Genomic DNA, 17,996 nt, shown 5'->3' on the forward strand with positions numbered 1-17,996 from the left:
AACAGATTATTTTAACGATATTAAGTGTTAGTTATTAGCAATGAGACCCTGGGGTTGCGGTCCAGTCTTACATATTTCCCACAACAGGCAGCAGATTCCTCCGCTTCTTAGTAGATGTCCGATTACTATTCAATAGATTAGCCCTACTATCAATATGCACTTGCAAGTAATAAAGTATGTTTCCTCCCAAAACTAGCCTAGAATTTAAGGTGCCATAATTTAAACTGACCCTTCTACTAGCTATTTGCTTAAATTTGGCTATTTTACTGTGTTTATGATGTGCTTTTTATGATAACCACTTCATATGTTGATTGCCTGCTGTGGTAAAAATGTAATATTAAAGAGTCTGGCCTCTGGGACCTTGACAGCCTGGGTTCAAATTATGGTTCTGCTGTTAACTGACTGAGTGGCTTTGGGCAAATTACTCAACCTCTCAGTGCCTCATGTTTCTCATCTGTGAAACGGGGGTGGTGGTAGCACCTACCTCATAGGATAGTTCTGAGGATTAAATAAATTAATGTATATAAAGTACTTAGAATAGTACTTGTCACACCGTAAGTGCACAGTAAATGTGAACTGTTATCATCACTCCTAGTGGGGAAATGTAAAGGAAGTTTGAGGCAGGAAGAAGTTTTTGCTTTGTTGCTATTGCATCCCATGCTTAGAAGGGTGCACACTTCAGGCACTCAGTAAATATTTGCTGAGGGCATCAATGAATAAGCTCTACTCTCATGAAATTTAAAATTCAGCCTAATCCTTGATTCATTTCTTGGAATAATATGAGAATTTCCTTCTCTTAAAGCTGGCTTGACCAACCTTGAATTTTCTATTTTCACAGTTATGTGTTTTCTGATGCATGCTAAAATAAGTAAATATTAGCCCTTCAGGTCAGCTTACATAGAACTAATAAATCATGAGTTGATTTAAAGTTAATTCACAGGGAGAGACTGAGTAAATAATGTAACAGACAGGACGTAGAAGGAGCGGAAGTGAACGTGATGGAGAAAGGGCTGAGCTCTGGAGGCACAGGCTTAGCCGGCACTGTGGGCTGTGGAGGCAGAGGAGCAAGGTGGCCCGAGCCGGCTTCTGCAGCCAGGACGAATAGGACAGGAGCCGGAGGGGCCAGCCTGATGTCGGAAGCCAGGCAGTGGCGTTCATTAAGGCTTGTGGTGAGAACAGAGGAGGTGTTGTCAGGACTCAGAAAAGCAATCAGACTTGACTGTGCCCAGGGGAGGAGAAGAGGTATATTGAGGTATATTAAGGCCTGACCTGAAGACACTCACTGACTTAGGTCGCATAAATCAGGGCTCTGGCTGACCCTGCAAGTAATAGAGTGGAATGTACCTGACCCCACATTCAATGGCAGAGTCGGTCTTTTCCATCAGGTTTTCTTCTCCGCTAGAAACAAAGACTCTGCTCTTGACCTGTTCAGAGAGATGGGAACCCAGAAGACCATGTTGAAGGGTGAAAAGTGAAACTGAGCATCTGATTTCTGCCATGAATCAGGGATAAGGTGACAAGGTTAGGCAGGTGAAACTGTGGCACTCAGCAGTGTTCATCTGGGGAAGGTCAGAGCAGGTAGCCAGGAATAAATCACCCCACTGCCCAGGGGCCAGCCTTCCTCCCCACCGACCGGAGGGAGTGGTACTTTGGGCAGCCATGAAAAAGAAAACAATGAAATTGATGTGTATTACTTTTCAGAACTGGAATATCTATTGTTTTGCTAACTTTAATACTTAAGTTCTATGCTTATTTTTAAAAATCAAATGGAAAAGAAGTACTTAAAGTAGAAAGTAGGTCTCCCATAATTTTAGAGATAACAACCTTTGATAGATACTGCTTCATTCAACAACTAATTACTGAGCACTACCTTTGTGCCAGACATAACACTACTTTAGGAGGCTCAAATGCATCAACTTACTCAGCTTTGTATTGTCTTACTCAGCCGACATTCTGTAGCTGCGCTGTCTAATACAGTAACCACATGTGACTATTAAATTAATTGAAATTATATGCAATTTAGAAGTGAGATTCCCATCACACTAGCCACACTTCAAGTGCTCAAAGCAATATATAGCTAGTGCTACCATATTGGACCACACAGATATAGAACATTTCCATCATTGCAGAAAGTTCTACGGGCAATCAAATTCTAGAGGAATGTAACTGTTAATAGTTTGTAATATAGACATATATTGTGTGTGTGTGTGTATCCATGTGTATATATATCTAAAATCTATAATGGTATGTATACTACACAGCATATGTACTATACCTACTGTTCAGCAATCTACTCTTGTCATTTAATCTAGCACAGACATCTTTTTGTGTCTAGAAATAGAAAGTCAGACACATCAATTTTTGCCCACATATTGATGGGTGTTTGATTCCAGTTTTTCACTGTTACAAACAATATAATTATGACCACCTTTGGAACCTATATCCTTATGCATTTCTCTAACCCTTTCAAAGCACTGTTTACACAATGGACTGAGACAGCACAGGTAAGGTGCTGAGCACACAGCAGGAGCTCAGTGCTGCTGCTGTGTGTGTATGAGTGTGTGTGTGTGTGTGTGTGTGTGTGTGTGTGTGTGTGTGTGTGACTGTGCTTGACAACACTGCAGAAGTCTCTGGAGGGGCCGTTTCAAGGAGTTGCTGCTTCAGAGATTTTCTGCCTAGATCAGTCCCTGAGGCTTCTCACAACCAGAAGAGCGGACAGCCGTCACCTGCCTCTGGCTGTGTAAACCCTGAAGCCGCAGCTCACAATTCTCTATGGAGTTTGGAAGGGGGGTTGTTTGTTTTTTGCTTTTTAGAAAAATATTTTATTGATTGATTTTAGAGAAAGACAGAAGTGGGGGAGGAGCAAGAGGCTTCAACTCGTAGTTGTTGCTTCTCACATGTGCCCTGACTGGGCAAACCTGGTGTATGGAGCTGGCCCCCTCAGCATTCTCTGTGGACACTTTGCCCACCCAACACCACAGGTCAGACAATGTTTGTTTCTTTTTTGCTTTTTGTTTTCAGAAGACTTACACATTTTGAATTTAGCCACACATTCGATTTACCGACCACTTTCTGAGTGCCTGGTTGTGAATGACGTGCATTTCTGAGAATGGTCTCATTTTATGAGCTTGCAGTGAAACTTTCGTGACAACAAGACTGATGATTAAGCCTAGTCCTGAGCTACCTGCACGACTTTGTCGCCTGGAGGGAGGCAAGCCCTTGGTGCAGAAATGAAGGCAGATATTGGCTGGCATGTGAAGAGAGAATCCAACTTTTACCAACCTGGGCATTCTGGGTTGATGGTGTTTTCTTTCCCGTGTGGAGGCCTAAAAGAAAATCCAACCATTCTGAGTTTTGATTTCTAAAGTCACTCTTAACTCCCTTGCCCTTTCAGTGAAACAAGTTCTGTCTTTGCTCCAGGGTTAAATGTATGTTCTGCCTGCAGACAGAGAGCTGTCTGTAGCTACCCAGTTCTTCAACCCGACCCCATCTCCATCCTTCAGGGTGAAAAAGTTCCAGCTCTGAGTCCAGCCGCCCCCATCACCTTTCAAGACACGTGGTGGACATAGAGTAACTGCAAAAACAGCTGTGGGCTTAAGTATGTCCCTGCCCAGAAGCATGTGAAAACCTAGAAACCTTAAGACGTGGTGGTAATTCATTGTTATTGACAATTTAAACCTCCCGGTAGCTACTACCTCCATCAAAGGTTGGAGGAGACGGGTGAGAGACTCCACAGGAGCTTAAGACGGGATCAGGGTTGGGACAGATGAGAAGGTCCTCGAAGGCTGCAGACGGTGGCTCTCTCCAGCCCAGCAGGAAGCCTGGCTCTGTCCTCAGGGTCAGGGTGGCAGAGAGATCAGCTGTCTTCTCTCCTGCCCCTTCCAGATGCAACTCCAACTTAAATGCAACTTGCCCGAGCTGCCAGAGGCAGGCATCTCCCTGTGAACTCCCTGCTCCTTGCTTTGTTTGTGGTCACCCTCCAGGCTCTTCCTTGCCTCTAAAAGAAGCAGGAAGACGAGGGGAGGGGTGTATTTTTACCCTTCTTCTCCGTGCCCAGGGCGCATTGGCAGCCCTCGCTGGACTGCGTCCCATCTCTGCATCAGGCATGGCTTACCCACACACTGATCCACACTGCCTCCAAAAGAAAGTAAGAAAGAGTGATAGATAAGAGGCCTCATTTAGTGGGAGCTTATGTTTCAGGCGTAGCGATGCTGGCTCAGTTCAATGGAGATTTACAACAACAGGTGCAGTGGAACCTTAGACTGAGGCAGAGGGCGATTTTTGTGTGTGTTGAGAGAGGGGGGAGGGGAGGGTTTCATTTGATCTGTCTGCTACTGGAAGAAAAATAGCATTTGCTCTTCAGTTCTTTTAAAAAGCAAAAGGGATGAAAAGAACTTTAGGCCAATAAGCATCCCTTTTGTTCTTCTCTTTTTCTCCAAAAGATCAGAAAAAGATTCCATATTATCAACCACCTCCTAGCCTTTCCCAAAAATATAAAAAGTCACGACTGTCCCTCCATACTTACAAATCTCATGAGAGAGAGCTCACTGTAGCTGGGGCTCAAAAAACATAATGGAAAAGAAAAGATTGTTAGACTTTAAAAAAAGACCCTCCTGTTAATGACAGTGAGAACAAGAGACTGAGGAGGGCCGGGCAGTAATTTGAAAGGTTTTCAGATGTGCTGTGATTTAGACTTCTGATTTTATCCTTTTCTACACAGGGACAATTAGCTGTAGGACAGGTTTGTGTAATTAGCACACAAGCCAAACCTTGAGTGATTTATTCTTTTTAGTTAGATAAGAAAGCATTTCCCAGTGACACATTACAGCCAGAAATAACACAAATTATTCCTACACTCATATTGGTATTTCTCAAATAATAGGCAATTGACCTTTGGTACTGTTTGTTTGTTTATTTATTTATTTTTAGAGAGAGGCAGGAGGAGAGAGACAAAGAGACAGGAAAATCGAGTTGTTCCTATATGTGCCCTGATTAGAGATTGAACTGGCAACATCTATGCTTTAGGACCACAGTCTAACCAAGCGAGCTATCCAGCCAGGATGTAATTTTTTTTTAATTTATTGATCTTTAGAGAGACAGAGACAGGAAGGGAGAGAAAGGGGAGTGGGAAGGGAAACAATCATTTGCTGTTCCACTAAATTGTGCACTCATTGGTTACTTCCTATGTGTGTGTCCTCATCGGGAATCGAACCTGCAACCTTATTGTTTCGAGATGATGCTCTTAACCAACTGAGGTAACTGGCCAGGCCTTTGGTACTATTTTTAAAACTAGCAAGAAGACCTGGACCAAGATTCAGACAGGAGCAGAAATAGTGCACCTTGATGGGGTCCTTCACAGCTTGCCTCTTTGCTGACACCTCCAGGAAGCCTTCCAGGTGGTCTTGTGTGTGTTGGGTGGGAGGTGCCCTGGGGCCTCTGCTGCAGCTGCATCAGGCAGGCCCACCCCTCCCCCGCACACGCACCTCTGCACTGGACAATAAGGAGGGCAGACTGTGGCGGGTAAAGAGGTACAGAGGTGGTGGCACCTCAGGCACACTTCCTGGACAGACGGGATCGGCCTCCGCAGGTCTTGGAAGGACTTGCTGTGGAAGGAGCCTCTGGGCTTCACTTCTATCTGTCTGAAATGCCAGACTGGCCCACTGGTTCTGAAACTATGCACCAGGGGACACCGTTCCCCGCTAAAATCAAAAGATGGCAGTCTTTCTGTAAGTCAAAGATAAATAGTGTGAGCAGAGCAGATGTTTACCACCACAGGTTTACATCCACCCTGAGTTTCCTTATCCTTGTTACTGCTTCAGCTCCTGTAGCACCCAGGAAAGAACCAGCAAGAAGCAAGCAACTGTTAACGTGAAAACTTCCAGCTGTGCTCAACTCATGGCCATGCTTGGCAATGCCTCTCCGTGCGTTTAATGTAGGCTTGTTTCCCATACTTCAGAAAATGAGATCAAATGCAGTATTTTGTCAGTGTCCTAGAAGGTGCAGCATGGCTTCCAGGTACTCTGCCACCTGACAGCTTTTGAAAACAGCCAGATGCAAGTAATCTCTCAAGCCAGCTCTGAGATGATTTCCGTGTGGCAAACCATGTCAAGCTATTCAGAACCACCAAAATGTCAACACATTTTGAAAGGGAACTCTGGTATAAATGACAGGATTGTAATGCAATAGAATTGATTCAACAGAATAGAAACGATCAGCCTGTTAGAAAGCATTAGACAGTCCGGGCTTGAGAGCTTGCCTGTGATTACTGCTGGGAGCCCATGTGCCACCTCCTTGGAAAAAAAGGACTGGAAGGTTTGTGCGCATGCGCTCTGGTGGAAGTGTCTGTGCAGGCATTTCCCCTGCCTGGGGCGAGTTTCATTCCTAGAAAGGGGGACCCAAAGCCAAAATGATATGAGAGAGATCTGAGTTTCCCATGGTGATAGCCCAATAATAGATTATGTGACCGATCAAAAATTGATGCCTACTTTGTTAAAGAAATAGCCTCGAATATGGTACTCCAGTCATTCTGAATGTTGAACTTGCAGCTCTCTTTGTCTGGGGTGATTTAGATAAATTTAATTGGCTGCCTTAATAACCAACATATGAAACTGTATTTTTTAAAGTGATACTACACTCTCTATGTTAACCACCTAAAAGGTTACGATAAAGGTTATACTCTGTTGGTATAGTCAGGGCCGTCAGTGAAGCTTCTTGGGAGAGAAATGTTTTGGAATAGTTGGGGCTGTTTCCCTTCTCCTGCGATGGTCCAGGACAGCCTTTGTCCAGCCTTCACTGGCGCTTCCTGAGATAGCACAACCGCTCAGGACAGCGCTGCTGTCCCTCCACCTGCGTCCTGCGTCTTGCGTCCTGCTCCCTGCTCCCTGGGCCTCGCCCGACTTGGTCTTGCACCCTGCCATTAAAAATGCAAGTTCCAAAACATAGTCCTGACCATTTTCTTTCCTTCGGGCTTCCCCACATGTTTTCTCACAAAAAGCCTCGGGGCTTGGCCTAGAATTCTGGGCACTCACATTTTCTCGTGACTGCACAAGTCTTTCCACGTCCACCACACATCCCGACCTGCCTAATAATAATAGATTTCAGCTGTCATTTCTTCCTTGTTTCAGCTGCTTTTGAAAGCTGAATTCGCTGGAGGCTTAAAAAGTGGCGTAACCGGTTTTTGTTGCATTACGTTTTTAAAGATGATAGCTGATACATTTAAAAGATTATATCATATATATGTGTTATAAATCATAATTCTATGTACCCACAAACCTACCACCCTATCCCAAAGAGTGGCTTGCCCACCCACCCCCACCCGGAGGGAATCACATTACTGGTTTGTATTTATTACTCTCTGTTTAAAATAGCTTTATCTCATTCCTATCGATACATACCTAAACCATATAGAGTTCAGTTTTTCTTGTTAAAGAAAAAAAACAATTTATATGGCCAATTGAGGTTGCTCTTCTATAAAGAAGCCTTTTTGGGAGGTGACCCCCTTACTCACGCACGCACGCAGGCTGCAGTTGCTCAAACCCATCTGGGAGCTCTGTTTGAAATTTCCTGCAGGGATAGTTTATCAGCTCCTCAAGAGCCAGTGCTGTTGCTTTATAGCGCACTGGTCTCTTCCAACTCTTTTCCTCATTCACTTATTTTAGATGTATTCAGTGATGCCTTCTGGAAGCTCGGCCCGGGCTGGAAATCAGCAGTGAGTCAAGGACAGCCCGGCTGCCCCTGAGCTTGTTACCATCTGTCCTCTGCTTTCTCCTTGTCATTTGAGCAATAGCTGTAGTCCACAGGCCAGTCAATTCCAAAACACTACGCCAGTGGTGAGATTCAAATAATTTAACAACCTGTTCTCTGCCCTAATGACCATTTTAAGTATAAAAAAATGATATACTGAAAGGTAGTTTATTATTTCATACATTTAATACTTAAATTACTTAAATAAGAACAGTAAAAGATATACAATACTAGATTATGTTATAAGAAAGAGTTTTAAAATATTAATGAAAAATATTAAATAATAACCTGACAAAAATACCCTGTTATTTAAGATATTTCCATATTGCTTCTTCTTTTTTTTTTTTTTTTTTTTTTTTGTATTTTTCCGAAGCCAGAAACGGGGAGGCAGTCAGACAGACTCCCGCATGCGCCCGACCGGGATCCACCCGGCACGCCCACCAGAGGGCGATGCTCTGCCCATCCGGGGCGTCGCTCTGTTGCAAGCAGAGCTACTCCAGCGCCTGAGGCAGAGGCCACAGAGCCATCCTCAGCGCCCGGGCCATCCTTGCTCCAATGAAGCCTTGGCTGCGAGAGGGGAAGAGAGAGACAGAGAGGAAGGAGAGGGGGAGGGGTGGAGAAGCAGATGGACGCCTCTCCTGTGTGCCCTGGCCAGGAATCGAACCCGGGACTCCTGCACGCCAGGCCGACGCTCTACCAATGAGCCAACCGGCCAGGGCCTCCATATTGCTTCTTGATTGGCGTCCTCACTTGCAATTTTCACCTATGGACAGAATGAACATTCCTACGGGTGCTTAGATTGTGCTGTTGTTGCTCAGATGAACATTAAAAAAGAGTAAGGACTGTAAATTTGTGATTTCCACATTGGGCAGCTGCCCAGGCGCCTACCTTACAGAGAACCCTGATTACAAGTGCTGTTTTAACAGCCAGTTTACCAAACTCAACAAAAAATTAGGTTTCAGTTCTGCTGAACCAGTGCAAACCGGCTAAATCCCACCACTGCACTAAACAGGAGTCAGTGATCCAAGGGGTCATGAGGTCAGTGTGGGCTGGGAGTCTGAGGGGACACATAAGGAGAGACTTTGGGTAGTGGTCAGCCTTTGTGGGCTGCCAGGAGTCCTTTGTGACCCCACCTGGATCTCTCTGACTTTGACTTTCTGTTAGGCCAGCTTCACTGACATACCCATCCAAGCCTACGTCATTACCTGCACACCTGCCGGGGAGCCCCTGCCATGTGGTGTAGATCAGGACTCAGCCATGTATGAGGAAATGAGCCAAGACCTGAGGTCTGACAGCTGAGACCTGATTTTTTGTATTAGAGAGGAACTTAAAAGGCACACTACACAACAGTCATGAGAGGCAAAGCTCAGCATAGGGAATATAGTCAATAATATTCTAATAACTATGTATGATGTCAGATGGGTATGAGATTTATTGGGATGATCGCTTAGTAAGTTTTGTAATGTCTAATCACTGTGGTATACACCTGAAACTAATATATCATTGTATATCAACTGTAATTGACAAATATAAATTATTTAAAAACAGTCACACTAGGTCATTCAATATTAGAATGCTGACACAGATACTGTTGCCTTTATAGCATAAAGAATCTCAAATATATATATGTATATTTGTATATAATGTAATATAATGAATAAGAATTATATATTATGTTGCTACATCTTATATGTTCTCAACCAGCCTCCACTGGACACATTCACCGGAATACCCGGCATTTTACAACCCTGTGTGAAACAGAATGACTGCAGACTCGCTGAGCCCTCCGAGCCCTCGGGCAGTCTCCTGTGCCGGGGCACCTCCGCTCTTCTGGTTGACTTGTATGATTCCCAAGATTAGGTTGGGTTTCTTTCCAGATCTGAGTGTGCCAGTTGTACTCCTTATTAAGTTTCAAGCCTAAATTAAATGTCCTTTCACACTGATGAAATATGAATTCAAAACCAAAAAAGTGTTTCAGTGAAAACCCCATTGAATGCTTTTGAAAGACTCAGTAAAGCATTTTAAAAATGCTTTTGAATTAGGTGTGAGAAGGCGATTATAAAAGGATGTAGGAAAAAAGCATGTTCAATCGAAAAGAATGCTGCTCTGATTGTGCTGCAGGTGTCCTTGACGCCTTGTTCCACTTCAGTGAACTGAAAGTGGAAATTCGGCATGGTCCATATGGTTTAAAAAGATTTTTTTTTTATACAGAACTCATCAGGCAATACTTGTCCTTCCCTCAGAAGATGAGTGAAAAAGTGAACATTTATGTTTTAATTTTAAACAAAATTTTATGCATCTACACATATATGTGTGTGTGTGAGATCAATTTTCATGATCCCTGTCTTTAAGGGACATCTAGTCGCCAATTGTTTGGAAAAGAGGACTTTTACTGTAGTTTTATTTCTGCACTGACCAGCACTGCCCTACTCAAGAGAGGCTTTGACCAGCCAGCCTCCCTAAAGAGCTCAGATGTGATGACGCTTGCTGAGATCTATTCGGTTTATTGTGCTTGGTTTGGTTGTAATTTACCAAACATTTATCGAAAGCCATGAGAAGAGACGCCATCTTTAAAACCATGATTTGAAAAGAGAGAAAAGGCAGTGTCACACAGCCGGATGGATGAGGGAGGTCGTGACCTCCCAGTGCTCTGCCCTTTCTGGCCGAGTCACACTCCGAAACTGACCTTTTCTCTGACCACCCCAGGAGCCCGTGGGGCTGGGCCCCTGCTGCCAGAAGTTTGCTGAGATGCAGAAAGGCAGGATGCTAACTGGACAGTGGGCCTGGCGTTTTCTATCTCTGGGCCAGTACAAGGAGATAGCCTTGGATAACTTGGGTCCAGATGAGAAAAGAACCTCTTAATCAGGCTCAAATATTTTTTTATTCTAGTTCTTGTCAATCAGATGGGAGGGGCCTTTAACACTGGGAGAATACTGTCACTAAAGAGGGCCACATTTCAGATCCTATTTTAGCCATGCCCCTCAGCATTTCAGCCACAGAAGTGACATGTTTTATGTTCTGCCTGCTTAAGTGCTCTGTGTGTATGTGTGTGTGTGGATGTGTGTGTGTGTGTGTCTCTCTCTCTGTTGGAAAGCCTTAGATGACGGCTACTTCACCTCCAGTCCAGTGAAGGCCTTGGACACAGCAGCCTCCTGATACGAGATGCTTTATTTTGCTTTATACCTAAGGAATAAGACCATCAGACCTGTGGGACCAGACTGGAGTAAGAAGCACAGCTTCATTTCAGTCATCCCAGGAGGGTCATTAGGCTAGTCAGCTTTCTCTCCATTTAAACTTTATTGTGGCTGAAAGTGTGGGTCCTTGCAGTGTGTACAAAACCATGAAAACCACTGTTCTCACTCTGCCGAGGTAAAAGTTCGTCAGTAAGTGGAGACGGGGGAGAGGGGAGTGGGGAAAGGTAGGCACGGTCACGGGAGACCTCTTTTGTGGCTTTGAAGGGTAACTGGACCCCTGCCCAAGAGATCCCAAGCCCTGCAGAGAAAGAAATTGCAGGGGCATGAGTCAGCCCCTATTTTAGAAGAACACAGGGGTGCCCTAGGGATTGGGGGGGGAGGCTCCCTTATCGAGAAGTAGGCAGCTGAAGCATACAGATCATGCTTAGCTGAAGGCTAGGATCAGCTTCTGGTTTATTATCTATTTAACCAAGTGGATTAAGTGAGAATTGACTGGAATTGTACACTTAGAGTTCCCTTACAAAACACCATTATCTCGTAAACTGGTTTAATGGAGCAGGCTGTCAGAGGCTTATTAGAAGTAACTGAATACAGCACCTTACAGAGCAGAGACCCAAAAGAGAGAGTATGCAGCCAGGCCTGGGAGACCTCACCCCTTGTGTGGCCTCAGAAGATGAACCTGGGGTCCAGCTGCAAACCACACCGTTAGTGTCACCGCCAGGGCCAGGCCCTGGTCTTCACTCCATTTTAAAAGCTTGTCTTCGATATTTAGAGTGAGTTAGTGTTTTCTTGATGCTTTCTACATGTGGTCTTAGCACATATGAAAGAAGGCAATTGATTAACAGGGCCCACTCAAGTTAGACTGTGAGTGTTTAAATCTTAGCTTTCCTACTACTAGTTGAGTGACTTTGTATTATTTAAGTTTTCTATGACTCAGTTTCCCCATCTACAAAATGGGAATGATATTAGTACCTACCTTACCGAGCTTCTGTGGCAATTAAATGGGCTAATATGTGTAAACTTCTTAGAATAGTTGCCTAACATAAATGAGCGTTCAGTGATTATCGCTATCACTATTTTCACAGAAGACAATTCATTCCTTTTTACAGCTTTTCCACCCACATCTTCTCTTCACTATAATCACAGCAGGAATTTAGAATGAATTACCTTCACAGAGGAGGTTCTGAATGGGAGAGGCAGTGTGCGTGGAGCAGCTCACGTCTGTGATCAAAGGGACATTTTGAACCCTGACTTTGCTAGGGAAGTGATATGATCTTGCACAAGTCACTTGTCCCGTCTGATTCACATTTCTTTTCTTTTTTTTTTTTTTTTTTTTTTTTTGTATTTTTCTGAAGCTAGAAACGGGGAGAGACAGTCAGACAGACTCCCACATGCGCCCGACCGGGATCCACCTGGCACACCCACCAGGGGGCGATGCTCTGCCCACCAGGGGGCGATGCTCTGCACCTCCGGGGCGTCGCTCCACCGCGACCAGAGCCACTCCAGCGCCTGGGGCAGAGGCCAAGGAGCCATCTCCAGTGCCCGGGCCATCTTTGCTCCAATGGAGCCTCGGCTGCGGGAGAGGAAGAGAGAGACAGAGAGGAAGGAGAGGGGGAGGGGTGGAGAAGCAGATGGGCGCTTCTCCTGTGTGCCCTGGCTGGGAATCGAACCCGGGACTTCTGCATGCCAGGCTGACGCTCTACCACTGAGCCAACCGGCCAGGGCCATGATTCACATTTCTAATGCAGTGTGTGTAACTTTTATTACGGGATTTGATAAATGAATCTAAATCCTGCTTTGGGTGCAGATTGAGATAATGAAAAATGCTCAGAGACTGATAAAAATGGCCTGGTGCCCCAGGAATGTGCACATTGTAGATAGAACACTCGCTGTAAGGATGCCAGACGCGCACCAAGGGTGGGTGATTTGGGTGGAAGTTGCCCTTGTGCAATTGGTAATTGACTAGCAGGAAAGTTTTACTTTGTTGGGCAACTTAAGACTTTTCTTTTCCTCCCAACAATTTCTTCAGTCTTATTTTCTGTTGAGTTTGGTAAGGTCATTTACCAGTAATTTGCAAACATTTTTGTCAAACAGCCTGCAACACAGGTGACCTAACTCCACAACTACATAGCCTGTGCTTGGTTCCAATATATAATCCACAATTTCCATGTATAATCTATAATTTTCAGTAATTTATAATCCAGTAGGTGATTCTATTCCACTCAGCATAATGGGTGAACATAATATTTTTTTCCAAAAAATTGAAATATTTCTGTTCTCTAAAAATTACTTTAAATTAAAAACATACAGCCCTGGCTAGTGGCTCAGTAGATAGAGCATCGGCCTGGCATGTGATGTCCCGGGTTTGATCTTCAGTCAGGGAACACATGAGAAGCTACCATCTGCTTTCCTTTCCCCCTTCTCTCTATTTCCCTCCCACAGCCAGTGGCTCGATTGGTTTGATCATTGGTCTTAGTGTTGAGGATAACTCAGTTGGTCCCATCACATTAGCCTTGGGTGCTAAAAATAGCTTGGTTGATTTGAGCATCAGCCCCAGACGGGGTTGCCAGGTGGATCCTGGTTAGGGATGGTGCGGATCAGGGCACATGCAGGAGTCTGTCTCACTATCTCCCCTCCTCTCACCTAAAAAAACAAACAAATATATATATTTGTGTATATATATATATATGTGTGTGTGTGTGTGTGTGTGTGTGTGTGTGTGTATGTATATATTTTGCCTATTGGCTGAATTGTGTTTTAGAGGAATTGAAAGACTATGCAAAGTATTAGAACTAGTAATGTTTTCATAACATTTTATTTGAAAGAGCAGTACATAATGTACAGCACTTAGATATGACCGATAGAACACGCCGAGGCTGCAGGTTTGATCCCTGGTCAGGGCACATATGAGAACCAATCAATGTCGGCATTCATAAGTGGAACAACAAACCAATGTCTCTCTTTCTCTCCCTCTTTTCCTTTTTCTCTCCCTAAATATCACTATATATTTAAAAAAAAAAAAAAGAGTAGAAGTTCAGCTACTCACACCCACCTCACTGTGTTGACTGTGGTTAGGCTCCTTCGGATGCTCCTATGAAAGTTTAGCAACACTTTTAGTTTAAGTTTAACTTTTAGTTTAAGCTTTTTTGGATCTAGCTCTACATCCTGAAAACGATTCTCTTTTTATCAAAATCAACAAGTGTCTCGTTAGTTCTACCCACTTGGATAGCTGTGATCATGAAGACAGATAAAAGCACCGGGAGATGTGGAGACATCAGAGCCCTGTCGCACTACCGGTGGGAATGTGAAATGGTGCAGGCGCTTTGGAGAACAGTCTGGTAACACCTCCAAAGGTTAAACACAGAGTTTCTGTATGACTCAGCCATTCTACTACTGGATACATACCCAAGAGCATTGAAAGTGTACGTCCACACAGAAACTGGTACATGTAAAACTAGCATCTTTATAATGGCCAGAATGTGGAAACGCCCCAAATATCCATCAACTGATGAATGGATATATAAAATGTGTATGTCCACACAGTGAATATCAGTCAGCAATACAGAAAAAATGAAGTACCAATAAATACCACAACTTGGATGAACCCTGAAAACATAATGCTAAATAAAAGATCACATATTGTAGGACTCCACGTCTGAACTAGGTAAATCCATGGAGAGAGAAAACAGGTTAGTGTTTGCCAGGGACAGGGGGGTAGAGGGAAATGGGGGTGACAGCTAACAGGTTTGCAGTTTCTTACTGAGTGGTAAAAATGCCCTAACGTTGATTGTGGTGATGATGACTGGGAAACTATACAACTCTGTGAATATACTAGTAGCTACTGAGTTGTAAACTTTAAACAGGTTATTGTATTATGTGTGACTTCTGTCTCAATAAAACTGTTCGACAAAAGAGATTCCAGGCTCTGGATCCAGGCTGCCTGTGTTCAGGGTGGGAGGCTCTGGGGCCCTGAGACAGGGGCTCGGGAGCAAGGGCCGCATCTGGAAAGGGATCCCAGGAAGCAGGAGGGAAGTGAGAGAGGGAGGGAGGAGAGCCAGAAAGGGCGACCTTGGAGTTACAGCTGTGGGCAGCTGGGGCTCCGTCCTGCCGAGGTCCCTCGGCAAGGGCGAGATCACAGCTCAGAATCGTTCTCCTGGCGGAAGAGAAAGCTGGGCTGTCTCTGTGAGTGCTCACTCCACAGCCTGCTCCGCAGAAAGGTCAGACATGCTCCCACACCTGGAGAAAGCCCTCAGACAGGAAGAGACACAAAGACAGACAGACATAGACAGACAGACAGATCGACGTCAGGTACTTGAGGTAAGAAGCAGAGTGCACAGGAACTGTTACCCAAGCCCACAGGTGACATCCAGAGTGACCAATAGATGTGGGCAGAGCATCGGCAGTGCCTGCTGACAGGAGTGTTACTTAACCCTCATCCTTAAAATGGGAAAAATAATAGCTCCTATCGCATAGGATGATGTGAGGATTAACGAGTTATAGTAATGCAGTATCTAAGAGCATCAAAAGTGCCCATCTTGAATCTTTCTCTATTTTTTTAACTTCTGATTTATCCACAATCATTTCTTTTCTAAATGAGTTTCTAACAAAATAGAGAATAAATTCATCTATTATAAGTTTCTAAAAGAAATAGAATCATCGCCAAGAACAGTCTTCTCATTAGGCCCCCTATGTGTTTTATCAACTTTGAATCTGCCTTTTCCAGTATGCCGTATGCTTTGTTAGCACATTAGAAAGATGCCCATCCCAGCAAGTTCTGTTACTGGAGAACTCTATGAACTTTCTCATTCTTGCTCTTCTATTTTATGGGAACTGTTGGTGAGATTCAAGCGAGAGAGTTTCATCACGGCCTCTCTCATATTTGCCTGTGTCTCCTATTTTCCCAAAGCTGCGTTCTGAGGACAGTGGATCCCAGCAAGTTTGCTTTCTGTGAAACTTCTGCATTCTAGGGGTTGGAGCAGTGGCTGCGGTCCCAGGCAGTTCCGAGTTCTGCTTCTGTCAAAGGCTTTTGTACTTAATATGTTTCATGGCTCATGGATGGTTGAAACAGCCCACTTAGTAAACCGCCAGGGGGAAATGGGGTTTTAAAAAAACCCTAACTGTGTTACATCGAGCTCTAGCTGTCACGATTAAAACTTAATTCACCCAAGAATATATCTCTGCTCTGTTTCAGGCTGTGACTCTTCCAGTAACCTGACGTTTCACCTATCCAAAATTGCCGTGGATGAAATCTTTACTTCGCTTCGGGACATTGCTGGAGCTCGGAGCCTCATGAAACAGTTGAAGTCTGTATATGCTCCTGGAAATCATACCCACCAGGCAAGTCCATATGGTTTAAAGTAACCATTTCATCTGTGTTGCATTTTTAGGATTCGGAGACTATAAGAAAATTTTCCTCTTTAACCTCTCTAAAATGAGGGATTGTTTGAGATGAACTCCAAGTCCCTTTCCAGTGCAGAGTTCTGGGTGCCCCTGCCTCTGAGAGCCTCCCCGTTCATTTGAAGAGCAGGCTTCACGCAGTGAGGTGAGCGTTGGATTGGGACAGTCCCCACTCTGTAACTGTGGCTCTGTCCCAGACTTCTTCGACAACCTGAGGCAAGTCCCTTCACCGCCATGGCCCCAGTTACTACAGGTTTCAGATGGGGGACCGGCCGTAGGTCATTCACAACAAGGTTCTGTATCTAAGCAGTCCATAAACATTTCGGACAATTAGAAGAATAAAATTACTTATTAATAGTACAGCAACAAAAAAAGTTTGTGATAGCAAAAGGCTTCGTTATTTAAAATTCGCCCACTGCTCTGTAAGGGAGTGGAGGAGGTGTTTGACTGGTGAGTGGGAAGATGATATGAGGACCCAGGAACAGAGGAATGCCTGCTCTGTAAAAACTCAGCAGGGGGAACCTTAGAAACCCCAGAGGGAAGCTTGGGGAGTGAAGGCGGCCCAGAGCCAGCGGGTTGGGCCGGCTCTGTGGGACGAGGAAGGGGACAGGACTCAGGTTCCCTGGGGAGAAGGGACACAATGAGCTTTCAAAGAAGAACAGGTGCTTCTGACAGAACAGCTCACTAAGTTTTGCTGAGGGGCATGTGAAGGAACCTTCGCCTCCATCTCCCCACAACATCTTCTGTAAAATCCGCTCTATTTCATTGGTAAAGCCTGGCACAGTGAAGGGTTCCATTCAGGGTGCTGACTTTTTAAGGCAGGCAGGTAAACAAGAGTGAAGGTGTCACGACAGCCCAGCAAGAGCCAGCTCTTCCTCCCATGTACTCATAGAGCAGCTGGCACTTAGTTCTCCTACCCTCCGTTTTCCCTGATTCTCATGACAAGTAAGCCAGAGGGGATCATTATCCCAAGGTCTAGGAAGGCCAAGTGACCTGCCACAGGCACATTGTTGTCGAGGGCCAGATGCCAGGTCTTTGTGACCAGTACAAAATCTCCCCCTCTACTATACTATAGTTCTCATGGAAACTATAGAAGTATTGATTGACAGTGCCAATGGGCATCTGAAATCACACACCAAGGTATAATGGACCTTAGAAACAGGCACAGTATTTAGACAATTTTGGTTAGAAACACAAACCCCATCCAGTGATCTAAAAACACCTGCCCCAAAATATAGATAAAGTCACTTAGCTAATTATATGTAGTTTTGCCATTAAAAAATAGCGATCTTAAATACTGTGGTATGAACTAGTTCTATAAGACATGTTAGAACTGATAATATGTGATGAAATTTAGACCAAAGAATGTCAAGAAAGAAGTGGCTACTATTGTTGGCAAAGGGAAAATGAAGCACTAAATTAATGAGGTCTTTTCATTGTTATGATCATCATGGTGATTGATTTGGCAACTTCACATAAAGATGTATTAGCTATAAATCTTGGGCATGGTAAGGATCATGGTAAGTTTCCTGGACGTTATTGCCCTGCTGCCAACGCTCTCATTTCTCCAGGCCTCAGAACCCTGTCCTGCAGCCATGGCTTCTGGAAATGAGCCTTCCCCGGATTGCAGACACCCTGAATGCCAGGGAGCGGCACATGGGG

At 44.5% G+C, this 17,996-nt stretch overlaps 1 protein-coding gene across 1 annotated transcript in view; it reads left to right on the plus strand.

Annotated features, from left to right (window-relative positions):
• SCFD2 (sec1 family domain containing 2) overlaps window positions 1–17,996 on the plus strand; it is a 394,551-nt gene that overhangs the window by 335,754 nt on the left and 40,801 nt on the right. The window contains exon 6 of the mRNA XM_066280835.1: window positions 16,129–16,274. Coding sequence (XP_066136932.1) covers window positions 16,129–16,274 — 146 coding nt within the window. The remainder of the gene's footprint in view (window positions 1–16,128; window positions 16,275–17,996) is intronic.

Source organism: Saccopteryx bilineata, chromosome 5 (genome assembly GCF_036850765.1).
Source record: "Saccopteryx bilineata isolate mSacBil1 chromosome 5, mSacBil1_pri_phased_curated, whole genome shotgun sequence".
In the NCBI taxonomy this organism is placed as follows: Eukaryota; Metazoa; Chordata; class Mammalia; order Chiroptera; family Emballonuridae; genus Saccopteryx; species Saccopteryx bilineata.